The sequence below is a fragment of the Hyla sarda genome, chromosome 9, assembly GCF_029499605.1.
Source record: "Hyla sarda isolate aHylSar1 chromosome 9, aHylSar1.hap1, whole genome shotgun sequence".
Classification (NCBI taxonomy): Eukaryota; Metazoa; Chordata; class Amphibia; order Anura; family Hylidae; genus Hyla; species Hyla sarda.
In genome coordinates, this window is record NC_079197.1 from 168,297,997 (window position 1) to 168,325,494 (window position 27,498).

Genomic DNA, 27,498 nt, shown 5'->3' on the forward strand with positions numbered 1-27,498 from the left:
TACTCTGGACAGTTCCTAAAATGGACAGCAGAGGTCAGCAGAGAGCACTGTGGTCATGACATCTGAGGAAATGCATTTCTTTTTTGGATTTCTCTTTAGTATACAGCCCCTATAAAGTACTGGAAGGATTAAGATTTTTTTTAATAGAAGTGATTTACAAATCTGTTTAACTTTCTGGCACCAGTTGATTTAAAAAAAATAAAAAAAAGTTTTCCACGGGAGTACCCCTTTAAACTTTATTCATAATGGAGTGAAAAGTTAAAGACGTATATACGTTTTTTTCTTAAAAAAACTGATGCAACTGCAATTTTTCAAAGCGTATACGGGTTAACATTTGTACACACGTTTTGATACAGTTTTGTCAGGTTTTGAGGAATCCGTTCTTCATCAAAAACCTGATACTGGAACTGTATTGCAAAAACGTGGTGTGAATGCAGCCTTACCTGGCGCTCTTGGAAAATTTTGCTTTCTTGTTTAGTTTTATAAGAGCCACATCGTAGTCAAAATCCTGATTTATCCCTCTATCCGATTTTCGGTGTATGTTGTAGCAGTCATGAATTAATATGTTTTCTGCGGCATACTTTTCTTCACCTACAAGAGATGGAATAAAATGCATTATGAGGAGGATAGCCGTATATATTGGGAGGATAGCCGTATATATTGGTAGTAGAGATGAGCGAACTTACAGTAAATTCGATTCGTCACGAACTTCTCGGCTCGGCAGTTGATGACTTTTCCTGCATAAATTAGTTCAGCTTTCCGGTGCTCCCGTGGGCTGGAAAAGGTGGATACAGTCCTAGGAGACTCTTTCCTAGGACTGTATCCACCTTTTCCAGCCCACGGGAGCACCGGAAAGCTGAACTAATTTATGCAGGATAAGTCATCAACTGCCGAGCCGAGAAGTTCGTGACGAATCGAATTTACTGTAAGTTCGCTCATCTCTAATTGGGAGGATAGCCGTATATATATATTCAGCTGACACCTATCTCTCCCACTATGATTTGTCAATCTTTTTAGTTTTACTTTACTGTAGTGTTTCCCAACCAGGGTACCTCCAGCTGTTGCACAAAACTACAACTCCCAGCATGCCCGGACAGCCGTTGGCTGTCCGGGCATGCTGGGAGTTGTAGTTTTGTGAAACAGCTGGAGGCACTCTGGTTGGGAAACACTGCTTTACTGTATAGATTATCAAGAGTTTAGGGATTCGTGATATGCCTATTTAATTCTTTTATATATATATATATATATATATATATATATATATATGATTACGTTTAGTGTGTTTGTTCTTTTATGTCGTAACTTTATTTACCTTTTTCCCATCTGCCGAGTCAAGTGTGTAAGGGGGAATCGGTATGAATTGGCCATTGGCTGAATGAACGTTTGTCAGAAAGCTATTGGAGGTGAATTGGCACTTTTAGTGATGGGGGACGGCGTCAGGTGATCACCATTACATACAAGTTCATCGAGCTGCCGTAAGGTGAACCTACCCATGATATGTTCCGTGGGAAGGGGTTAAAGGGGTACTCCGGTGGAAAACTTTTTTTTTTTTTTAAATCAACTGATGCCAGAAAGATAAACAGATTTGTAAATTACTTCTATAAAAAAAAAAAAATCTTAATCCTTCCGGTACTTATTAGCGGCTGTATACTATAGAGGAAATTCTTTTCTTTCGGGATTTCTTTTCTGTCACGACCTCAGTGCTCTCTGTTGACACCTCTGTCCATGTCAGGAACTGTCCAGAGCAGGAGCAAATCCCCATAGCAAACATATGCTGCTCTGGACAGTTCCTAAAAGGGACAGAGGTGTCAGAGAGCACTGTGATCTTGACAGAAGAGAAATCCCAAAAGAAATTAATTTCCTCTGTAGTATACAGATGCTAATAAGTACTAGAAGGATTAAGAGCTTTTAATATAAGTAATTTACAAATCTGTATAACTTTCTGATTAAAAAAATAAAATAAAAAAAATTTCCACCGAAGTACCCCTTTAAAGGGTCAATCAAATTCTAAAGTTTGTGTTTTTGTAATTTTTTTATTTCTATTTTGTCTATTTTGTTACCTAAAATGACCGGCACGATTCTAAGGTTAAACTACTGACATATAGCATGCATACATTGCCATTAAAGGGGTTATCTAGGAAAAAACTTTTTTTTATATATATATATATATATCAACTGGCTCCAGAAAGTTAAACAGATTTGTAAATTGCTTCTATTAAAAAATCTTAATCCTTTCAGTACTTATGAGCTTCTGAAGTTAAGGTTGTTCTTTTCTGTCTAAGTGCTCTCTGATGACACGTGTCTCGGGAACCGCCCAGTTTAGAAGAGGTTTGCTATGGGGATTTGCTTCTAAACTGGGCGGTTTCCGAGACACGTGTCATCAGAGAGCACTTAGACAGAAAAGAACAACCTTAACTTCAGAAGCTCATAAGTACTGAAAGGATTAAGATTTTTTAATAGAAGTAATTTACAAATCTTTTTCCTTTTTCCTATATAACCCCTTTAAAAGCCGGGGAAATTGATCAAAACCTGTCCATAGGAAACGTTGCTGAGTTGCCCATAGCAACCAATCAGGTGGCTTCTTTCATTTTTAAAAAGGCCTTTAAGAAATGAAAGAAGCGATCTGATTGGTTGCTATGGGCAACTCAGCAACGTTTCCTATGGACAGGTTTTGATAAATCTCCCCCAATGAATTTACTTACCAATTTCGAAGATGTAGGCCTCTGCTTTATCAATATCTTTGAAACAATGGGCGGCAGAAAGGACCCAGCTGCTGGAAATTAGGGACCCAAAGCACGGGCTCGAGGATTGGGACTAGGAAAGAGAATAGTTATATGCAGATAAGTGCCCATTGTGGTTACGCCATTTTCACTCTGAGCCTTCATGACCGACTCTTAGGGGCTGTGGTGACTATTCTCATCGAACAACCGCATTACTAGTGTTTTCAGTGGTGGTTGCAGCTCTTGACAGGGGCAACTTGAGTGTTCTCAAATAATGGAAGCCATTGTATTAGCTGCATATGGCCCTACAATGTCATTTGGGAAAAGGTAAAAGAAACCAGAACATACCCTATTATCTCCTGAAATGTAATTGTCTATTTTAAAGAGTACCTCTCATGATCTTGTTAAATGTTATAATCCTCCCAGGTCACTACCCCCATCATGATAAACCACCCCCTGCCTTTATTTTTATTATTTTTTTGTTTTCTACCTTGATTTTGCTCTGTATTTTCTGCTCAGTCTCAGTCAGATTCACAGACTGGTAAGGGGCCTTCCCCAGCAGGCGTGACATCATCTGAAGCCATACAGGGGAGAACTTCCTCCCTCACTCTGCTACACACAGCCCAGAGCAGTTCAGTGTGAAATGAGCTATGATTGGCTAAGGCTGCACACACACCCTCAGCACTCCAGACTGCAGTTCCTGATTTTGGTCTTCTGCCAGGCCAGCAGGAGTCCAAAGTCTGTGCAAGAGATGGGGGGAATGTGCTCTGGACAAATAGGGAAACACCTAGTGGCAGCTTTTTTAAACACAAATAAAACATAGAAAACTTCATTTTTTTAAACAAAGTACATTAGAATGATTTTTTATTTACCATAAGGAGTGCAATAGCAAAAATTAGTTTTAATGAGAGTGCCTATTTAAAGGACGAGTATCTGAAAAACACACTTTTGGCCACTGTCAGGTCAATGGGGGCCTATGGCTGTGTTCAGCTGGCCATACAAATATGTTTAGCTGGCCATACACATTAGACATGTATCAAGTAATCACCGTAAACAGATACTTTTAGTGTATCAAAAGAAGCAAATCACCGAAAAAACATTAAGACTTAACCTTTAATAAATCGCTTAAAAAGAATCCAAAAAGGGTCCTGAACCACCAAAAACACACATGTGCGCAAACATGATAGAAAGTACTTGTTCTCAAACTCGTGCCCAGTACCCCCAATCAGGGTCTAGGCCAAGAACAAGTAAACAATGAATAAAAGATAATGCAGCAACAAAATGCACTTGCTCAACCGGTCTAGATGTCAAAAAATAATAATACAAGCACAAAATATGTTGATTATAATCTCCTGACTAAAGGTAGGGTAGAGGTAAAGGAAAGAGAGGGGAGGGGACTAATAGGAGTGATGATTGCCAATGTGATGTGATTGGCTGCTACCTCACAGTCACCCTAATTCACACTCTCTCTAAACCTACCCCTAGGCGGAGTTGATGCCCTGATGAGGGCGGCCCCGCTCCGGAACCTAGTCCTACTCTGTTCCTATACACCCTACGATAAGGGATAAGTAGGAATGGAGGCTCTATGTATCACTGGGGTACCCTGAGTAGCTGTTTGGATAGGGAAGGATAACCCTGATATATAGACAAAAAGCAGTGTACAAAAAGAGTACGCCAGTGAGCACCCACAGTATGTAGGTAAATCCGCTATGCAGTACACAAAGAGTGATGTACAATCCAACAAATTGTATAAATCTGATACAGCGTGCAAAAAAGTGGCCCAAATAATTACTCTAAGATAACTATTGAGTATAGCCCTTGGTCATAATGTAATAACATCCAGATAATGGGGGGATATTGTTGTATACAAATGATGTTAACACCCTATAGACAAAAACATATATCTGCACTAGCCCTGCGATCCATGGCAAAAAATGCTGTAACATAACATATCAAACTGCCAAATAAACCAGCACAGCAGGTTCAACCCAGTCAGTGGGTGACTAAAAAAGACAAAAATTATACTTATCAATCAGCTTGACCGGTATGCAAGAGAGATTGTAGGGTGTCTCAACACATTTCATGCCCCCCTGTTCATCAGGGGGCTGGATGAAGATGGAAGACAATCCTTCTGATGGCCAGATGAGGAGAAAAATGGATGAAAGAGAGCTGCTGGTGGCCATGTTTTTATGCCAGAGTACCCGGATTAAATACAGAAAGAGGTATCTGCCCCATTTTCAATCCATCCAATATGATGCTTAACTTCCAAAAAGAGCCTAGGTCATTGGATAAAAATGCTAGAATAGACACGTAACTGACTGACCTGGTATTGAACCGGAATCCACGTCAGATGCCGACCCAGTGCGTCCTTTCCGGTCTGCAGAGATATCCCTAATGCGGGAAATTCGCCGCTGCTATGCAGACTTCCGGTCCGGACCTGGTTGCAATCATATGAACTAAGTCACGTGCGCAATCACATGATGTAAACACAGGTCACGTTCTGAAGCCGTCATCGTGACCCGTAACATACCTAATGTAACCACAGCAACGGAAGACGCTGGTATAGGTAAGCGATACAGAAAAGAGATGCTTAAAGCAACAGTAGCTCAGTTTTTAGGTCTGATGAAAATGATAATTCATAATGGAGCTAATATGTATATATAGTCAGGGCAGACTCAGGGCCCAACACAAAAAATAAATAAAAAGACCCTCAAAATCAAAAAGGAGGAAAACGGGCACTATAGGCATAGTGAGACAAAACCATCAATAAAGATATCTCCAATGCAATAGCTCACAATAAGAAAAAAGAGTCGGGCCAGACATAATAAAATAAGTCTGGTCCAATAAATAGTCAGTGGAGTGCCATATCCATAAATGGCGACCGTGCACTGGCACCATAAGATGTTATGTGGGTCATAATTTCCCACAACCATAAACAAGGGAGCACTATCGTGCCTATAAGAGACAGAGTTTTGGGCACAGAAAAAAGTCCAAAGATGTATGAGGATGGGATGTATGGTGACATCCCAACCAAGGACTTAAATGACTGTAAGAAGACATGGACCAGATAATCAAATTGAACAGAAGGGATGGGGTTGGGGGGGGGGGGGGGGGAGAGGGAAGAGGGGAAAGAACAATGGGGAACCTTACAAAGAGTAAATAACCAGCTGTATATTAAATAAAAGGGGTAAACGTCAGGACCTCTTTGAGGCCCTGAGGGGCCACTGATATGAATTTGTAGATCCATAAAGTCTTTTTCTGTAACAGCCGTTTGTCCAAATCACCACCTCTTGGGGATGGGCGAATAACTTCCAAGGCAGAGAAAGAACAAGTACCGGGGTCTCCCCCATGAACAAGATGTATATGACGTGCTAGGGGTGTATCCCACTGGTGCAAGATGTCATTCACATGTTCGCATATCCGGCGGCAAAACTCCCTAATGGTCTTGCCAATGTAATCTTTGGGACAGGCACATTGGCACAAATAGACCAGACCCATAGTCCTACAGTTGACAAAATCTCTTACCACAAACACCTCATCTGTGGTGAAACTAACATTGGTCTTTGTTTTGGGCATAAAACTACATGCTTTGCAGCCACTACATCTATGATTACCAATGACCCGATGGTCAAGCCAAGTACCCGGTTGAACAGGACGGGAGTAGTGGCTGTGGGTGAGACGATCTGCCAGATTCAGACCCCTCTTATAAGTAACTAGGGGGCGGTCTAAATTGGCTCTATCCAAAAGGGGATCTGCCTGCAATATGGACCAGTTCTTGTGAAGGATCTTAAGAATTTCCTTTTTCCAGTGTCAAAAGTGCCTATGATCCTCATAGGGCCATCCATAGGTTAAGGTGGCGTGGGGGTCAATGAATCCACTCGATTTTTATCCTGGACAAAATGGAAAGCATCCCGGAGTATGTCTGCTGGATAACCTCCTCTGTGAAATCTGTCCCGGAGCTTACCGGCCTCTTGATAGAACTCTTGATCTTTGGAGCAATTCCTTCAGACCCGAAGATATTGGCCCTTGGGAATACCCTTTTTTAGAGCAGGCGGGTGAAAGCTGGTCCAGTGTAACAGACTGTTGGTTGCGGTTGATTTGCGGAATAACGTTGAAAATAGACCCTCCTCCGTGTTTTTGGAAACTTGAACATCCAAAAAAGCCAGGGTTTTTACATTGATTTCATAGGTAAAAGTAATCCCAAAATATTATTATTCAGGTGCTCCATTAAGCTGAGAAAAAGTTCACACGTGCCAGACCATAACACAAAAATATCATCAATGTACCTGGCCCACAAGATGATAAAACGGGTCCAGGTACATACGTCCGGTAGGAAGACTATAGTGTCTTCCCACCAGCCCAGGAGGAGATTTGCATATGTGGGGGCATAAGGGCTCCCCATAGCAGTCCCCCTGAGCTGGTGGTAGACCTTCCCATCAAACAAAAAATAATTGTGGTTAAATATGTAGCGCATAAGTGAGATGACAAAGCAATTATGAGCCTGGAGATAGTTACCTTGAGATTTAAAAAAAATATTCAACTGCCATAAGACCGTAATTGTGAGGTATCAAGCTGTAAAGAGCTTCGACATCGATGCTATCCAACAGGATGTCTTGGCCTACATTGATGCCGTCAATTCTCTGCAAAAAATCAGTTGTGTTACAGACATACGATGGCAATGCCGTGACACATTCCCTGAGGAATTTGTCCACATAGATCCCCACAGCCTCTGTGACCGAACCATTTCCTGAGACAATGGTCCGGCCCAGATATGTTTTTGTCTATAGGGTGTTAACATCATTTGTATACAACAATATCACCCCATTATCTGGATGTTATTACATTATGACCAAGGGCTATACTCATTAGTTATCTTAGAGTAATTATTTGGGCCACTTTTTTGCACGCTGTATCAGATTTATAACATTTGTTGGAGTGTACATCACTCTTTGTGTACTGCATAGCGGATTTACATACATACTGTGGGTGCTCACTGGCGTACTCTTTTTGTACACTGCTTTTTGTCTATATATCAGGGTTATCCTTCCCTATTCAAACAGCTACTCAGGGTACCCCAGTGAGACATAGAGCCTCCATTCCTACTTATCCCTTATCGTAGGGTGTATAGGAACAGAGAAGGACTAGGTTCCGGAGCGGGTCCGCCCTTATCAGGGAGTCAACTCCGCCTAGGGGTAGGTTTAGAGAGAGGGTGAATTAGGGTGACTGTGAGGTAGCAGCCAACCACATCACATTGGCAATCATCACTCCTATTAGTCCCCTCGCCTCTCTTTCCTTTACCTCTACCCTACCTTTAGTCAGGAGATTATAATCAACATATTTTATGCTTGTATTATTATTTTTTGTCATCTAGACCGGTTGAGCAAGTGCATTTTGTTGCTGCATTATCTTTTATTAATTGTTTACTTGTTCTTGGCCTAGACCCTGATTGGGGATACTGGGCATGAGTTTGAGAAAAAGTACTTTCTATCAACACACATATGTGTGTTTTTGATGGTTCAGGACCCTTTTTGGATCCTTTTTAAGTGATTTATTAAAGGTTACCGTAAGTGTTTTTTTCGGTGATTAGACATGTATCAGCCTAACCCACTAATTTTGGCAGGATTGGCCGACCATCTAAAGAAGAACTTTCTAAACTTTTTAGGTTGGTGACACCCTTTTTTTTTTTTTTTTTTAGACCTGCATAATTTGGTGACACTCCCCTCAACGCCATGCTTATTGTACATATTGCGTCGTGGGTCCTACAACACACAATGTGATACCAGTATCCAGTATCAGCATTACAAATGTGGCTGCTTAAGAGTCAATCAAAAATGTTTTGATATGTAACATTAAATGTATTCATGTACCCAAAATTATTTTAATAAACCAGAACCAGAATAGGGTTCACCCAGTGAACCAAAGTGCCCCTCAGGGGCTGCATATACCATGTCATATTTCCCCCTCTGCAAGCAGTCACCCAATCAGAAGGGCGAAAATGGGTCTCATGACACCTTGCTTGCAGATACAAAGATGGGATACTTCAGAAATCAGCCTTCACTTACTCTAATTCTCACGTTCCAAGGATGGTGAAAACTATCTTCAGATTCCTCGCTCTCCTCATTGAGGCCACACATTTCCCCGTAATTGGTTATATCTGTAGAGAAAAAAAAATCAACAGATCGCGCATGGTCTTTTATTGGTAGAAGTGATTAAAATTATTTAACACAATAAATGATCTTGTCGGGACTGTGAATTTAAGGGAAGATACACCTTCACAGACAGTTAGGCTATGTTGACACTACAGAATTTCTGAGTGGAATTTTGCCTTAAAATTCTATTTAGAAATTTCAGTACTGCAGAATCCCATAGCTGGAATTTTTGTGGTCATTCCATCGCTGAAATTCTGCTGCCCAAAGGGTGATCTTGCACATTCTCCCAATGCAATCCCCCTGGAATACATTGATGTTTATGAGGACGGCAATGTACGTAGTGTGAACCTGGACTTACCATGGATGAACTGTGTATGGAAGAACATTTTTTCCTAACATGTTGTTCTAATGTTGTCCTTATCTTGGGTCTATATATGATCTCATGTCTTCATTAGGGTCTATATACTATCGTATGTCCTCTGTAGGATCTATATATGATCTTTATGTCCTTGGTAGGGTCTATGTATGATCTAATGTATTCTGTAGGGTCTATATGTGATCTATAGAAGATAGGGTCTATAGAAGACATCACAGACAAGGGGTGTTCTCTCTGGGGGTGGTGGGTGGACCAGATGAGGCGCAAACTCAGCGTGAAACAGCACCGTGCCCGGAGAGAAACCCCCCCCCCCCCCCTCCCCTTGTTGTTCATCTGTTTTGTGTCACTGTTTTGTACTTGAAGTTATCATGAATAAATGAACATTGAAGCAAGATATCATCCTGGTGAGTGCCCTGTTTTTCTCTACATACGAGTCGTCTACATACGATCTATTGTCTCCTATAGGATCTATATATGATCTAATGTCTCCTGTAGGATCTATATATGATCTAATGTCTCCTCTAGGGTCTATATATGATCTAATGTCTCCTGTAGGATCTATATATGATCTAATGTCTCCTCTAGGGTCTATATATGATCTAATGTCTCCTCTAGGGTCTATATATGATCTAATGTCTCCTGTAGGATCTATATATGATCTAATGTCTCCTCTAGGGTCTATATATGATCTAATGTCTCCTCTAGGGTCTATATATGATCTAATGTCTCCTGTAGGATCTATATATGATCTAATGTCTCCTCTAGGGTCTATATATGATCTAATGTCTCCTCTAGGGTCTATATATGATCTAATGTCTCCTCTATGGTCTATATATGATCTAATGTCTCCTGTAGGATCTATATATGATCTAATGTCTCCTCTAGGGTCTATATATGATCTAATGTCTCCTGTAGGATCTATATATGATCTAATGTCTCCTCTAGGGTCTATATGTGATCTAATGTCTCCTCTATGGTCTATATATGATCTAATGTCTCCTGTAGGATCTATATATGATCTAATGTCTCCTCTAGGGTCTATATATGATCTAATGTCTCCTGTAGGATCTATATATGATCTAATGTCTCCTCTAGGGTCTATATATGATCTAATGTCTTCTCTAGGTCCATATATGATCTAATGCAGGGGTTCTCAACCGGTTGTGCAGGGGTACGCAATGCACTGACAAATAATGGCCATGCATTGGCCAGGGAATGGCCGCGGCTACTTTGCGGGAGCTGCGTGGTTGCTGGAGAGATGTGTGATGTCCCCTGACGTCGCGCGGAAGTGCCGCACAGCGCAGGAGGATGTCACCCCTAATGTCCTCTCTATGATCTATATATATGATCTATTGATTTCTTTAGGGTCTTTATATGATCTTATGTCTTCTGTAGGGTCTAAATATGATCTATTGATTTCTAGGCTTATTTCTTCTTACATCACATAATCCACAGTAAAACATCTGCCAATAAGGATCAGGAGATAAGCGGCTCCCACATGCCTGGCAGGCAGGAGCCCATGTTTATGCCCAGCATTACTCATTGGGTGTCTTATTGTCATAAAGTAGATGGAACGAGCAGCACTTTACTTATGATTTTATCGAATGTATTCTTCATTTCTTCTGCAGTCTCCAAGATAAAAACATGTTTTTCATTCTCCTTCTGAGACGCCAGTTCACTCAGCTCGGTCTTATCTGTGTCCTCACCAACGCCAAAGGCATAGACATCTGAGGAGAACATGAATAATGGGTGAATATTACCATGTGGGTTATATAGAGAGAAATGAGGAATGGAGAATATTTGACCCCAACTCTTATTCATCCAAAACCTCTGGGATGATCTATAATAAGACTGAGCCGCGTCCTCTCCTCCAACATCACTGTCTGACCTCACAAATCCCACAGAAACCACTAAAATATTATAGAACATCTTCCCAAAACATTAGAAGCTGTTATCTGTGCAAAGGTGGAACCAATTCCATATGATTGTCTATGAATTCAGAATGGGATGTCCTAATCCAATAATGTAGGTAGATAGATAAATAGATAGATATGAGATAGATAGATAAATAGATAGATAGATAGATAAATAGATAGATATGAGATAGATAGATAAATAAATAGATAGATATGAGATAGATGATAGATAAATAAATAGATAGATATGAGATAGATAGATAAATGATAGATAGATAGGAGATAGATAGATATGAGATAGATGTCACGCACCTGGGTGGAGGCTGTCACGGAGCTGGAAGTGGTTCCTCCACCTGTGTGGCTGATGATTCGGACCGTATCGGGGAGCCGAGTCTAAGGTACCGCTGGTTTTCACCAGAGCCCGCCGCAAGGCAGGATGGATTTGCTGCGGCAGGCGACACCCAGGTCGCTATCCCTGACACGGCTCGACCAAACAGGTAACTGGGCAAGGCGAGGTACCAAATGATAAGGCAGTAGCGTAGTCAAACGTAGCAGAAGGTCAAGGCAGGCGGCAAAGGTAGGCAAAAAAACATAGCAGGAAGGTCTGGATACACGGGAATGGCAAAACAGGCAATGGGAACGCTTTCTCTCAGGCAAATGGCACTGAAGATCCTGCAGGGAAGTGTGGGAGGTGCAGGGACTTATAGAGTAGTGTCAGGTGTTACGCATAATTATGTGCGCACTGGCCCTTTAAATTTCAGAGGTCCAGCACGCGCGCGCCCTAAGAGACGGGGGACACGCGCGCTGAAGCTGAGACACAGTGGAGGAAGTGGCAGAGGAGCGAGGTAAGTGACAGGCCGGGACTCGCATACAGGCGCATCCCGCGATGCGAATCCCGGCCATGCCGGGAGCAGGGACAATGCGCTCATGGCCGACATGTGCGGCTGGAGCGCAGGCTGTAACAATAGATAGATGGATATGAGATAGATAGATAGATGGATATGAGATAGATAGATAGATAGATAGATATGAGATAGATAGATAGATAGATAGATATGAGATAGATAGATAGATAGATATGAGATAGATAGATATGAGATAGATAGATAGATATGAGATAGATATGAGATAGATAGATATGAGATAGATATGAGATAGATATGAGATAGATAGATATGAGATAGATATGAGATAGATAGATATGAGATAGATAGATAGATATGAGATAGATAGATAGATATGAGATAGATATGAGATAGATATGAGATAGATATGCGATAGATAGATATGAGATAGATATGAGATAGATATGAGATAGATATGAGATAGATATGAGATAGATATGAGATAGATATGAGATAGATAGATAGATATGAGATAGATAGATAGATAGATAGATATGAGATAGATAGATATGAGATAGATATGAGATAGATATGCGATAGATAGATATGAGATAGATATGAGATAGATATGAGATAGATATGAGATAGATATGAGATAGATATGAGATAGATAGATAGATATGAGATAGATAGATAGATAGATAGATATGAGATAGATAGATATGAGATAGATATGAGATAGATATGCGATAGATAGATATGAGATAGATATGAGATAGATATGAGATAGATAGATAGATAAATAAATAGATCTCACCTAGATGATCTTCCCTTCTGTCTGTGATGTCCAGATCACTTCTGATGTTCCTGATCATTTGCACAGGTCGCCCTCCCATATTGGCTTTTCCTGTTATGAATAATAATGTATTTGCTGTGGTTTTATGACTTAGTCCTTCAGTACAATAAGTCGTGGTCTATTCTGGACAAGTAAATGAAGTGAATCTGCTGCTGACAATCTCATGACCCTGGAGCTGTGGACTGGGAATAGTTTGTTGTATGTTTCCTCCGGAGATGTCTCGCTGACTGTTATGCCCCAGACCCCTATGGAATGAACCTGCTTGTTTGCCGGTTCTAGTGTCTATGACAGGGTTAGGCCTCATCCATCTATACGTCTTGACTTTTCTTAGATCCTTGTGTCCCATAAAAGTACTATTAGTGATGTAAATAATTGGGGGCCCTGTTACAGGTTTTGCACTGAGGTTCATTACATCTCTATGTGTAAATTCTGACAGTGGTTTATCTTATCAAAGGATCAGGCATGTTGGATTTTACCATGCCCAATCCTTGTTATAGCTAACATCTGCCCTGAGGGCTTAGCTGGCCCATACTGCCAAAATGGACAATTTCAGTTCAGTATTGTCCAATGTGTATGGGCATCTTTAGTGTTTCTTCAGAAGACTGAGGTTGGCTCTGAGGGTGACTATGAGGGTGCTTTAGGAGGCTGTTAATGGGTGCAGTCACTGGCTAAGCAATATTATTCTCAACCATTTCTTATGCAGCAGCCTGGGGGTAAAGTGGGCAATGACTGGTGGCCCAGTTGGAATTACAGAGATGATTGGGTAGTAGTCTTTAGTGATCGCAGTATAGTCACAGTGCCTTAAATGGTTCCACTAGACCTCGCACACTACCCCTAGGCTGGCACAGTGTAAGGGGGGGGGGGGGTTAGCTGTATCACTGGTGATGGTAATAATGTCTCCCCAGGACACACCCTGTGTAGTGTCTGGGCTAATGGAGTTTCAGGATGTCCATGATGGTCAGGAGGATAGATAAGGTCAGACATGGAAAAACAACATATTCCTTCACAAATGAGTCGTAGTTCTGGAGCGAGTTAACAAGCAGACTTTTGGCCAGTGTTGGTGTTCCTAAGGTACCTAGTCCCTTGTCTTTGGGAATTCGGGAAAAAGGCCTGGTGTGGATGTGCACAGGAAGATGATTCCCCCAACTTTAATGCAGAAACTACTTAGTTAAAGGGGTATTCCAGGAAAAACTTTTTTATATATATATCAACTGGCTCCAGAAAGTAAAACAGATTTGTAAATTACTTTTATTAAAAAATCTTAATCCTTTCAGTACTTATGAGCTTCTGGAGTTAAGGTTGTTCTTTTCTGTCTAAGTGCTCTCTGATGACACGTGTCTCGGGAAATGCCCAGTTTAGAAGAGGTTTGCTATGGGGATTTGCTTCTAAACTGGGCGTTTCCCGAGACACGTGTCATCAGAAAGCACTTAGACAGAAAAGAACAACCTTAACTTCAGAAGCTCATAAGTACTGAAAGGATTAAGATTTTTTAATAGAAGTAATTTACAAATCTGTATAACTTTCTGGAGCCAGTTGATATATATATATATAAAAAAGTTTTTTCCTGGATAACCCCTTTAATATCTTCCTATTGGAGCATCGGCATATCGGGTAAAGAATTGTGCCTCAGATTTCTCACCTACATGTTATACCAAGTTGCCAGATAAAGCCTTGGATTGTCTGATGTCAAATGAGGCCACTACTAGGCCTCCACTCATCCCTCCATACCAATATATCTGTTGGCTTGTCATCCCACTATTCCTAAACGCCCATACATATGTGTGCTTGGCTCAGCCTCAGCTTGGCATGTGTTCACATTGGAGAAATGGGAGAAAGGCGCAATCAGACACCTCTAGCCGTGGCTTATTACCAGAGAATAAAAGGGCATGATGAAATCCAGTATACCCAATTTTTCTCTCCCCCAAGGTGAGTGTGGATAGGCCGCCATACATACACCTTAGATAGTTGCTCAATCGTGCTGAGATCAGCAGATTTAATCTAATGTGTATAACCATCTTTAAAGGGGTACTCCACTGGCCAGCGCTGGGAAATAAATGTTCAGAACACTGTTTTTACGCGGGGCAGGGGGTCGACCACACCTCTTGTGATGTCATGGCCATACCCCCTCAATGCAAGTCTATGGGAGGGGGCGTGACGGCTGTCACGCCCCCTCCCATAGACTTGCATTGAGGGGGCATGACCGTTATGTCACGAGGGGGCGTGGTTTACCCCCGCAGCGCGAAAACAGCATTCGGAACATTAATTTCCAAACGCTTGCCAGTGGAGTAGCCCTTTAAATAAACCCAGTGCAGTTAATTCCTCATCTCTCTCACCATCGGTCAATAGCACAATGACATGATGAATAGAACTCCACTCCGTTGGGTTTGCATAGGCCGCCTTTTGAAGAAGTATCATCTCATTCACTTTTCTCAGGGCAGCATACGTATTTGTCCCCGACTTGTCCTTGTGGCCTAAAGGTGAAGGAAAATAAATAATAATTTATCATTTAAAATAGTTTAATTTGCAAACTGTAAAGGTTTTTCCCTATTTGTGCATTATATGGTATTCACTCACTGCTGTATAACATGTCTTCTCTTATGTGATCCACTACTTCATCAACGTCTTCATTGTCAGAAATACTGACAATAACTCTCGGCTCCGTGGCGAAAGATATTATGCCGAACTGAATCTTCATATCGAACACCCCGAGCTAGTGGGCGAAGAACAAGGGGACGGAGGTGCCATGTTTGATCATTTTGGAATAATAAAGCTACAAGGACAATTCTACAGATTTGGACCATCACATACCTTGCTGACAAGAATCTCTGCACACTCCTTGAAGAGCTTAAAGTTATCTTCCCCCACACTCTGAGAGGCGTCCAAGAGGATATACACATTGAGGATCCCATCCTTCTTTATCTTTACTGTTCTTCCAACACCTGCAAACAAATGGATATGACAGAAGATGACTGTGTGTTCAATATTCTTCTTTAGTGGTGTAGGTGCTGGAGAACCTCTGCAAGGTGCTTGTCCAACCCTGGTAAAGTTGATGCTTCTCTGGGGCACCTCAGGATATGCAGGTATTCAAACCTGTATCCGACTCAGGCTTGGGTTTCGGAAGGATGATGCAGGAGCAGATATAGATTTAAAAGGCTTTATTTAGACGATGCGTTTCGCAAGGGGTCCCTTGCTTCATCAGATCAAGATCTGCTCCTGCATCATCCTTCCGTAACCCAAGCCTGAGTCGGATACAGGTTTGAATACCTGCATATCCTGAGGTGCCCCAGAGAAGCATCAACTTTACCAGGGTTGGACAAGCACCTTGCGGAGGTTCTCCAGCACCTACACCACTATTGACCAGACTGACACCACGGGACATCGGGACAGATGCTCGGCAGCCCAGAGGAACACACAGAGTGCATGCACTCATTAAAGGGGTACTCCGGTGAAAACCTTTTTTCTTTTAAATCAACTGGTGGAGGAAAATTAAACATATTTGTAATCCAGTACTCATTAGCTGCTGAATGCTACAGAGGAAATTCCTTTCTTTTTGGAACACTGATGACATCACGAGCACAGTGCTCTCTGATGACATCTCTGTCCATTTTAGCAACCATGCATAGCAGATGTATGCTAAGGGCAGCATGGTGGCTCTGTGGTTAGCACTACTGCCTTGCAGTGCTGGGGACTTGGGTTCAAATCCCACTAAGGACAACAATAAATAAAGCATTATTATTATTATTATAATAACGTCAGCAGAGAGAACTGTGCTCGTGATGTCATCAGAGAGCATTCCAAAAAGAAAAGAATTTCCTCTGTAGTATTCAGCAGCTAATAAGTACAGGAAGGATTAAGATTTTTTAATAGAAGTCATTTACAAATATGTTTAACTTTCTGCCAAAAGTTGATTTAAAAGAAAAAAGGTTTTCACCAGAGTACCCCTTTAAGCGAACACCAGTGTTGTGCCTGAGCTTGCGCAACACAACAAGGTGAGTGTGCCAATCACACTTTTGCTCAATCAACCAACTTTTGTACGTGCACTGTATTTCATCCATCAGAATTACCATCATTTACGGCACTTAGATAGCGCCCCCATTGTTCCCTTTTTTTTCTTTTTTGCAATATTCTTCTTTATTTCTTAGTTACTTTGGTCCTTACGAGTAACACATGATGGGTCACCCTTACTAATGGCTGCCATTACAGTTGTCATTGGCAAGAGCACCCAACTTTCCCCAGACTATGTGTGCTATGTAAATCTGCATTGTTGACATTTATATTCAAGGTTTTGTGCAAAACTGGATTCTACCAGTCATCACCCAAAGCGTATATTGTGTAGAAGAAACTTTAAGTCACATGATCTCTGTATCACATGTTTTGGTCACATGTTCACATTGTTTTGACTCTTGGCGATGACGCCGCTGTCCGTGCCGCCTATTTATGATGTCATGCTACAGGCGGACGTCGCATACTGGCTTGAGGAAGCGCTGTGAAAGCGTGAAACAGTCTGTCCCGGTCCTGCCCCTCACCTCCACTACTCCACCTGCTTGCCACCATTGGAACGCCTGAATAAAGCCACGTTGTATGGTGAGTGCTATCCTGTCTTCTGTACTAGCATTTATATCGTGTAGAAGACTAAGAAAACCCCCAGGACATAAATGCTCTTAGGATGATGCATTCAATATGTCATAATTATGCTGCCCCACATATGGGCCTTGATCATTAAGGGCAGCAGTCACTGGCCTGCAGATCTTAGGACTTGTGGATTTACATCTGGTTATTTTAGGACAAGAGATGCCCATGGTCAGGCTCTTTAATAATAATGTAGGATGGCAATAGTAAAAATGGTTGTCTGTAACCCTCTTTACACTTTGTATCATCACTGTTGACCATCATGATACTAAGAATTATGGTCTCTGTTGTTATAGCCTAATGAACAGTCTTGTAAAATTCCCCTCCTGAGGACAGTCATAGGAGAACCAGGAGGAGGGATGGGACTGTTCAAAGGCCAAATTGCATCAAAGTGACCTGGTTAAAAAGGCAAATAATAATAGCAAACTATAATGAGAAACAGAACCAACTACCATCACTGTCGTTGGTACAGACATCACCGGTTTCCATATACTTAATGGGATGTCACCATTGGTTTTGTAATAGGCAACTTACCTGTCTTTTCAGAAGTTCTCAGGATTCCAGAGAGCGACCCTGCAAAGTATTCTCCAGCTTCCTCCGGGAGGTCAAACGTATAAGGAACTGGTAAAAGAAAGAGAAGGTCATGTGCTATGGACAACTAGAGGAGATATATAGTCTACCATGAGTGGAAGGGAAAGAGAGAGCAGTGGGTAGTTGTGATGATGGGTTAAGATAAAAGGCATTCTATGGATCTACTGTAAAGGGGTTATTTGAGATTAAAACATATGTCCTATCCACAGGATAAGTGATATGCATCTGATTAGGCCGAGAATTGTTTATGATATCATGGGTCCCTTGTCACCTGTCGAATAGTCCAACATCCCAAAATATAGACACCAGTCACCAAGTCATGTGCAAAATATTTCTTACTACAAATAGATATAAACATCAATAAAAAGACACAAAATGAAGATATGTCACTAAGGTTACTGGTAAGGAAGATATGATGATGCTAGTAGTGTACACACAATGGATTTGGACCAGTACATACATCACAGGATATTGAAAAAATGTCATAGGGGCCAGAGCGATGTTCAGAAAGACCAGAACCAAAAAGATAGCTGGGCAAAGAATGACACACAATAATGTACAGTGAGCAACACAACACCTACACAGAGAGAAAGAACTCAAAAGGAAGGGAGCAAAGCATTAATACCTGCCATGTGTGTTGTCAACCACTATGCACCCACAAACCCCAACGGATGTTTCACAGAGGCTTCGTCAGGGGGCACTGTTGAATAGTGCGGCATCTGGCATGCTCAGCTTCATTCACTCACTCTGGGAATTCAGAAGATAGCCGAGTGCTGCACTTGATTATCTTCTTGAATCCCATGGAAAGTGAATTGAGTAGTGGCCAAGCATGTGTGCTGCCTCTCCATGTATTTAGGAGACAGAGTTCCTATGCTGTTTTGATCAGTGAGGGGGTCCAATCGCTGGATTTAGTTACTCCTCACCTATACTGCTTTATTCTTGGGATATTCTTGTGCTCAGTACTCACAATTACAGCTGACTTCCGTCCCGCTCCATCGCCTGCTCTCTAAACAGGTTCTTTTGGATGATCCAATCAGAGTAAGGCCGGTGACACATTTGTATGAGACACTTTCATCCACATCATATCGAATACCTGTTTTCATAGCCCCTGGGGGTAAACCTGGATCAGGGCAGTGGCCGGCTGTAGAGCAAAACACTACTTAATGCAAATATCATAAACCATTATATTTATTTCCTATAATAAGCCATATTTTTCTATTACAATGTCAACAACATGTTGACCCTACTGCTCACATATCTTCCATGCTCCTCTAAGAGCCCACATATTTTATACTTGAATGCTTCTCAATTATATTGCGGTGCCCGGCCTTTGGGAAAATCCAAAGCATTCTCTCCCATTCCAATTGATTTATCTCCTCTTTGTATATGTGTTTTATATGAGTTCATCTATCAACCATTCATCTATGGTACCCACACACTCACCTCCGTCATCACAGATTGCTGTCTCTCCACTCCATTTTCCGTTTTGCTTACATGTTCTAACCATAGATCCCCTGGGAATGTACCCATCATTGCACATGAAGGTAATATTTGAGCCCACATGAAAAGGCCCTCTAGGATAAAACTCTCCATTTTCAAACACAACAGGATCGGGACATCTGATTTCTAAAAATACAACAGAATATTAAAAGTGTAAGGTTTAAATATGTGTCAGTATGAAAGCTAATAAACTAAACTAATAATCATTACTAATCAGGTCTACTCATAAAGGGGAAATTCATGGACTAAGGTAAGTACCCATAGCGGTCCCCGACACTGACTTGGTAATAATTCTGTGACGCTACCTTCTTAACTATGTGACCAATCACCATATCAATTTAAACCTCTAGTAATTGTTTATCTACAGAATCTGTGCCCATTTCCATGCCATTTACCATCCACAGTAAAAGTATGTTACATTCTTAAGAACCAAGAGTTTATTGCCATTACTATTCCCAGTAACTGTTTATATCTATTCAATCTTCTACTACTACAGGACTGTAACATACTGTATATTCATTATTACATACTTTTGCATGATATTTCTCTCATCTTCCTCCAGAGCTGTTTTTAATATCTGTCCATTTGCCGTTTTCTTGGCATATGCGGCTGCTTTGGGGCCAGGCATACTGCCCTGAGGGGCAATGGAATTTGGCAGTGCTTCCCACATTCAGTCCATTTGTAAAGTCAACAGTAGCGATCTTGTTGCCAAGGTTTTGGGGGCAGTGAACCACGGATTTGCACACTATATGAGATTGGAAGAGAATAGAGTATTAGAGGGTTAACAAGCTGCTAAAAATACTGTTTAGCTCAGTGACAGGTGACAACACATATAGCAACCATTACACTTCCAAGATCCACTGCTTACAGTGGTAATGTGGTAATGTTGAAGGGGAAATCCGTTATGTTAGGGCTAGAGCGGGGTGGTTGTTAGGCACCTAAATGACATCGGCCTAGATATATTTTTATCGGGTCTACAAGATGGCATTGAACAAGCCCTTTACATTATGCGTGGGGGTCGGAGCTCAATATGAGGATTCTGAGCTCCTCCTGTGGCGGTACAGGAGAGAAAAATCATTGTAAGCGGAGGTGGAAGGCTGTTAGGCCGTTGGCGGCTGACTGTGTGCTTCCCCTGATGGTCAACTGTGATAGCCTGGGGGGGGGGGGGTGTAGGGTATGGGGAGTGTAGCTGTGTGGTAATCAAAGGGTGCTTGTCAACCCTTGATATTCGTGACGTCAGGGTGAGGGCTCCTCAATAAACCTGCATTAGCAGGAATTTAGGTTTGAACTCACGATTTTGGTCCTGCTGAGGCCGTAGGTTTTGAGGCCTAGCGTGTCTTTGAAAGTTGCGCAGAAAACCGTCCTGTTAGTCCGGCATCCACGAGAGCAGCAACCCAAGAGAGCGATAATTGGATGCAGCTCCCTTATATGGGCAGGGGGCTGGACTAACCCTAATTGGTCCATTACTGATGTCAATCACCATTACAGAGATTTGTGGGTAACATGTGAGAGATCGGACCGGGATGCCTGCTGAAATCGTTCAGCAGGCATCCCGTGCAAATGCCCAGGGGGGTCATCAGACCCCCCATGTCGGCGATCGTGTGACCCGCTGACCCGGAGATACAAGGTGATCGGGGGTGTATGATACACCCCCTATCACCCACTGTATCTATGGGGAGGTGGCGATTTCGTCACCCCCCCCCCCCCCCCCCAGGATCGCTGCTATTGGCTGGACAATAGCAGCCGGCAGGGGAGGGGTTAACAGCATCTTCCCGCAGCTCCCGCCTCTGGCTGAGTTCAGTCAGCGGTCAGAGCTGCTGGAGGAAGACCGGGACCCCCCTCTGCCGAGATCGGAGCCCCCACAGAAGAAAAGAAGCCCCCCATAGATCAGGGAAAGAATACAATCCAGGGAAAGGTAGGGTAAAAAGTATTAAAAAAATAAAAACATTTCCCCCCCCCCCCCGACCCCCTAATAGGTCCCCAAGGGTCTTCTGCAGTTTTTCAGTGTGACCCGGGCCCTATTGTGGGTTCAGGGCGCTGCATTAGCCCCCCCCCCCCCCCATTTTTTTTTTGGGCTGCAGCATTTTCCCCCCCCCCATATAACAGTGTGTGATTTCCAATCACACACTGTTATACATAGTAACACCACCCCCCCCCCCCCCCCCCCCCCCCCACACACACACAAACACCGCCGGAAGGATACCATCACTCAATGTGACACTTGCCCCGATCAGCCGGGCCTCTGCATTAAGGATTGCTTCAGGGAGTATCACACTTCCATGCAGTACTAAATTTTCCCTCTTCATTTTAATTTTCCACAATTTGACCCCAATGTACCAAGTCCAGAGTACATTCCAAGTTTTAACCCCATAAAACCACTAAATTGCCCAAAAAAAAATGTTTAATAAAAAAAAAAACTGATAAGACCTCTGGGGGTATTTTTTTTATAAAAAATGGGTCATGGGTCACTGAGTCACTATCATCGGGGACTTTTTATGTTGCCTCAAATGCGCAGCGCTCTCTCTCCACTTGAGCGGGTGCGCATTTGAGGCAACAGGTTAGGGACGGCCACACACATCACATTCCCAGAATGATGATTCGGAGCATAGGGTTTGGCGTGGGCATATTTTTTAGTTTTGGCTATGCTCTGGATCATCATTCTGGGAACATAACCTGTTTTATAATTTTATGTCCCACTGTACCCCATTTTAGTTATTTAATGTACCCCAGTTATTTACCCCATGTAATGCCCCTTGAGAGGGGGTCCCACTGTTCTGGCTCCATAGGAGAAATACACAGCTCAAGGACCCTGACTGATCTCTGGCACCTCTGAGACCGGTGTGCATGCTGTTTACGCCCAGACATGAGGTATGTCCTTACTCCAAAAAAATGTACTTACAAATTTACAGTGACATTTTCTCCTTTTACCACTTGTGAAAATGAAAAATTTGGGGTAAAAAAATCAAATTTTTCCTTTTCACATCCCACTTAATGAACAATTATCAAACACCTGTGGGGGGTTAAGGCTCACTGTACCCCTTGTTACGTTCCTTGCGGGGTATAGTTTCCAAATAGTATGCCATGTGTGTTTTTTTTTTGGCTGTCCTGGCACCATAGGGGCTTCCTAAATGTGACATGCTCCCCCCCCCCCATTTCAGCAAAATTAGCAAATGTGACTCCTTCTCTTCTAAACATTGTAGTGCGCCCGCAGTGCACTTGACGTCCACATATGGGGTGTTTCCATACTCAGAAGAGATGGGGTTACAAATTTTGGGGGCATTTTCTCCTATTACCCCTTGCAAAACTTGAAAATTTGGGGGAAAACTAGCTTTTTACTGAAAAAAAAGAAAAAATAATTTACACATCCAACTTTTAACGAAAAGTCGTCAAACACCTGTGGGGTGTTAAGGCTCACTGTACCCCTTGTTACGTTCCTTGAGGGGTGTAGTTTCCAAAATAGTATGCCATGTGGTTTTTTTTTTGCTGTCCTGGCACCATAAGGGCTTCCTTAAAGGGACATGCCCCCCAAAAACCATTTCAGGAAAAATTGCTTTGCAAAAGACAGATGTGATTCCTTCTCTTTTGAGCATTTTAGTGTGCCCGCAGTGCACTTGACATCCACATATGGGGTGTTTCCATACTCAGAAGAGATGGGGTTACAAATTTTGGGGGGCATTTTCTCTTTTTACCCCTTGCAAAAATTGTAAATTTGGGGGAAAACTAGCATTTTTGTGAAAAAAAAAATAATAATAATTTACACATCCAACTTTAACGAAAAGTCGTCAAACACTTGTGGGGTGCTAAGGCTCACTGTACCCCTTGTTACCTTCCTTGAGGGGTGTAGTTTCCAAAATAGTATGCCATGTGGTTTTTTTTTGCTGTCCTGGCACCATAGGGGCTTCCTAAATGCGGCATGCCCCCCAAAAACCATTTCAGAAAAACTCACTCTCCAAAATCCCACTGACACTCCTTCCCTTCTGAGACCTCTAGTGCACCCACCAAACACTTGACATACACATATGAGGTATTTCCTTACTCGAGAGAAATTGGGTTACACATTTTAGGAAGATTTTTCTCCTTTTACCCCTTGTAAAAATTCAAAAACAGGGTCTACAAGAACATGCGAGTGTAAAAAAATGAAGATTTTGAATTTTCTCCTTCAATTTGCTGCTATTCCTGTGAAACACCCAAAGAGTTAACAAACCTTTTGAATGTAATTTTGAATACTTTGAGGGGTGCAGTTTTTATAATGGGGTCATTTGTGGGGTATTTCTAATAAGAAGGCCCTTCAAATCCACTTCAAAACAGAACTGGTCCCTGAAAAATTTAGATTTTGAAAATTTTTTGAAATATTGGAAAATTGCTGCTATAATTTGAAGCCCTCTGATGTCTTCCAAAAGTAAAAACATGTCAACTTTATGATGCAATCATAAAGTAGACATGTTGTATATGTGAACCATTATATAATTTATTTGGAATAATCATTTTCCTTATAAGCAGAGAGCTTCAAAGTAAAAAAAAAATGCAAAATTTTCAATTTTTTTTTCAAATTTTGGAATTTTTCACCAAGAAACGATGCAAGAATCGACAAAATTTTACCACTAACATAAAGTAGAATATTTCACGAAAAAACAATTTCGGAATCAGAATGAAAGGTAAAAGCATCCCAGAGTTATTAATGCTTAAAGTGAAAGTGGTCAGATGTTCAAAAAATGGGCGGGTCCTACAGTGAAAATTGGCTGGGTCCTTAAGGGGTTAAAGAGAGACGATTAGGGGCTGTCCCACCTGAGGAACCCTACCTGAACATAGTTACTCTGACTTGGGGACCTCTACACTAGGTACGGTATGCAATACGGTACTGGGACACCACACAACCTTTAGGCGGTATTTACACCATTGTTAACTTACTGTTTTAAAATAAAGCTGTGGCCGACCCCCGTGTCCAACAAAGTTAAAAAGTTGTTGTGTCAGTTATTTATTGGTTATCACAATAGGTGCCTAGCTGCACGTTGGTGTTAAGGAGGTGTTAGAGTACACACAGTCCATAAAAATTAGGTCAAGTAACAGACATTAGGGGCATCAAAGCTACAGACTGGCAGAAGGCAAAAATGACTGTCCACTGGCCAAGGTGAAGCCAACTCATTCGAATGTCACTTAACAACTGTAGGATGACATCAAGTGACCTACAAGAAGAACGGTGAAGCCCTTAGGGGGAGGGCTCAATTTATGCAAGGCTCTTCATCAATGAGAAGCAAAGACTGGCCAGGCTCAAGTCTGCAAAAGACCATACGGATTGGACCATAGAGGAATGGAGTAAGGTCATCTTCTCTGACAAGTCAAATTTGCAGCTTTACCCAACACATGGTCATCTAATGGTTAGATGGAGACATACAGAGGCCTACAAGTCACAGTGCCTCACACTCACTGTGAAATTTGGTAAAGGATCAGTGATCTTGGGATGCTTCTCCAAAGGCTGGATCGGGCAGATTTGTCTTTGTGAAGGACACATCCTGGAAGAACTACGGCTTCCATCTGCTTTGACAGTGTCCCCCAAGTATGAGAATTGTTTTTGTTTTTTTCAGCAGTATAATGCATCTTGTCACACAGCGAGGTCAATCAAGGTGTGGATGGAGGAGGACCACCAGATCAAGACCCTCTCATGGACTGACGAATTTCCATACCTGAACCCCATATAAAACCTCTGGAATTTGATCTAGAGGAATGGCTCATTCACATTTCATTTTGTGCAGCCAGATAAGGCATGTGAATTTCTAATCCGCCTCCTGGTCACAAGCCATCAAACAAAGCCGAGCTACCTAAATTTTTGTACCAGAAGTGGCATAAAGTCACCCATTAGCAATGGGACAGACTGTTATCCATATGTCTCAGAATCTCAAACATAGCTATTCCCCCCATTTGGTAGCCATGTGGTACTCTAGGGTAATCCCTGATAAGCAGTCATGTCAGCCTTCTTCTTCTAGTATTTTAGATTCTAGGTCTCAAAACTTTACACCTCCAGCTGTTGCAAAACTACAACTCCCAGCATTCAGTCGAAGGGCCTAGGGCGGCACAAGCTGGAAATATGGCCCTGCGGACAGTGACTGTTGCTGAGCAACTACAAATTACGTTTTATTAATGGGGTACTCCAAACTGTGCACAGGTATCAAAAGCTGTGCATAGGAAAAGTCGATCAGTTGCCCATAGCAACCAATCAGATCTCTTCTTTCATTTTTGAAAAGGCCTCTGAAAAATGAAAGAAGCAATCAGATTGGTTGCTATAGGCAACTGGTCAACTTTTCCTCTGCACAGTTCTTGATGAATCTTCCCCCTTATCCCCATCCAAAGTATAGGGGATAAGATGTCTGATCGCCGGGGTCCTGCTGCTGAGACCCCCCCAATCACTGTGCAGCTGAGTGTGGAGGGCGGGGTTGTGATGTCACACCACGCCCCCTCAATGAAAATTAATGGGATGGGGCGAACACTGGGGCAGCGGAGTACCCCTTTAAGGGACCTCTAAGAATGAATTTGCACGCTGCAGATTAAGTGCAGATATTTCTCCGACTGTCCAATTCATCTAAATCGGGCAGTGTTTCCCAACCAGGGTGCCTCCAGCTGTTGCAAAACTACAACTCCCAGCATGCCAGATGAAGATGGTCCAAACACGGGTGAAATGTTTAATTAACCCCTTATTGGGGTACACGTGTGGGTCACATTTCTGACACACACTGTTATTGCAGTATCCCCGGCTTATTGTCATCAAATTAAGGGTCAAAAAAGAACAAAAAGCCAAATATATAAAGGTGTGTACATACCTGCGACAAATATTAACCCCAAAAGGAGGAGGACCTGGAGGTGGCCACCTGAGGAGATATACTCTGCCTGTAGCCTGTGCCTCATTTCAGCCTCGAGTGTCCCTCAGCTCTGCTGTACGGGTTGCAGAGCAATGAGAATAGTGCAGTGTAGACTACACCTCCGGGGAGGAGTGAACCACAAGGAACTGAGGAAGAAAAGCTGCAGAGTAAACTGTAATATGGGGGGTAAAGAGAAAATGTGTCGCCCCCACAGGATATTAGTATTATGTCTCTTCTGACAAGCTGGTGTGCTATAGCAGCAGTCTCCAACCCCCCAAAAGTCCAGGGTTTGCAGTCCTCAAGGCCCACCAAAAGTCCAGGGTTTCCAATGAAGTAACTGGAAATACTGGAATGTTGGCGGGTAATTTTGGACTGGGATGAAGACCACTGTGCTATAGGGTTAAAGAGTCAAATGTTGATCAACTCTGACCCTGTTTGGTTATTTTTGGAAAGAGATTACCCAGTGACCCTAGTTTGCTCTCCACATTACAGGCAGTACATGGACAGCTAATACCTCCCTACGGTCTGAGAACCCCACCAAAATGTAATGACCATTGAGCGTACACCCTCCATGCCACCTAACCAGTGTGACTTTGAGCAACTCCTAAAGGGCATTCCCTAAGTGGTCCCCTGGTTTTCATTCTTCCCACATACAAGGATCTGGGATACTACCTTGCTTCTAGGAGTGGACATCCTGAAGAAGGTGCAATTCCAAAACAGTGTTTGGGTGGCGTCATCCCAGGACCTCCACCAGGATATGTATGTCACGATGCCGGCTGGCAGGAGGTGGATCCTCTGTGCCAGAGAGGGATTGGCGCGGACCGTGCTAGTGGACCGGTTCTAAGTCACTACAGGTTTTCACCAGAGCCCGCCGCAAAGCGGGATGGTCTTGCTGCGGCGGTAGTGACCAGGTCGTATCCACTAGCAACGGCTCTACCTCTCTGGCTGCTGAAGATAGGCGAGGTACAAGGGAGTAGACAGAAGCAAGGTCGGACGTAGCAGAAGGTCGGGGGCAGGCGGCAAGGTTCGTAGTCAGGGTGGATAGCAGAAGTTCTGGTACACAGG

General features: G+C 42.5%; 1 protein-coding gene across 1 annotated transcript in view; it reads right to left on the reverse strand.

Annotated features, from left to right (window-relative positions):
• LOC130291061 (complement C2-like) overlaps window positions 1–26,555 on the reverse strand; it is a 36,440-nt gene extending 9,885 nt beyond the window's left edge. The window contains 14 exon segments of the mRNA XM_056539419.1: window positions 444–591; window positions 2,703–2,814; window positions 8,783–8,874; window positions 10,835–10,972; window positions 12,824–12,913; window positions 15,196–15,333; window positions 15,437–15,572; window positions 15,671–15,801; window positions 18,026–18,112; window positions 19,050–19,223; window positions 19,526–19,708; window positions 20,113–20,139; window positions 20,142–20,327; window positions 26,395–26,555. Of these exon segments, the coding sequence (XP_056395394.1) occupies window positions 444–591; window positions 2,703–2,814; window positions 8,783–8,874; window positions 10,835–10,972; window positions 12,824–12,913; window positions 15,196–15,333; window positions 15,437–15,572; window positions 15,671–15,801; window positions 18,026–18,112; window positions 19,050–19,223; window positions 19,526–19,708; window positions 20,113–20,139; window positions 20,142–20,327; window positions 26,395–26,479 (1,727 nt within the window). The 5' untranslated portion in view covers window positions 26,480–26,555.
• Window positions 26,556–27,498: the final 943 nt, after the last annotated feature.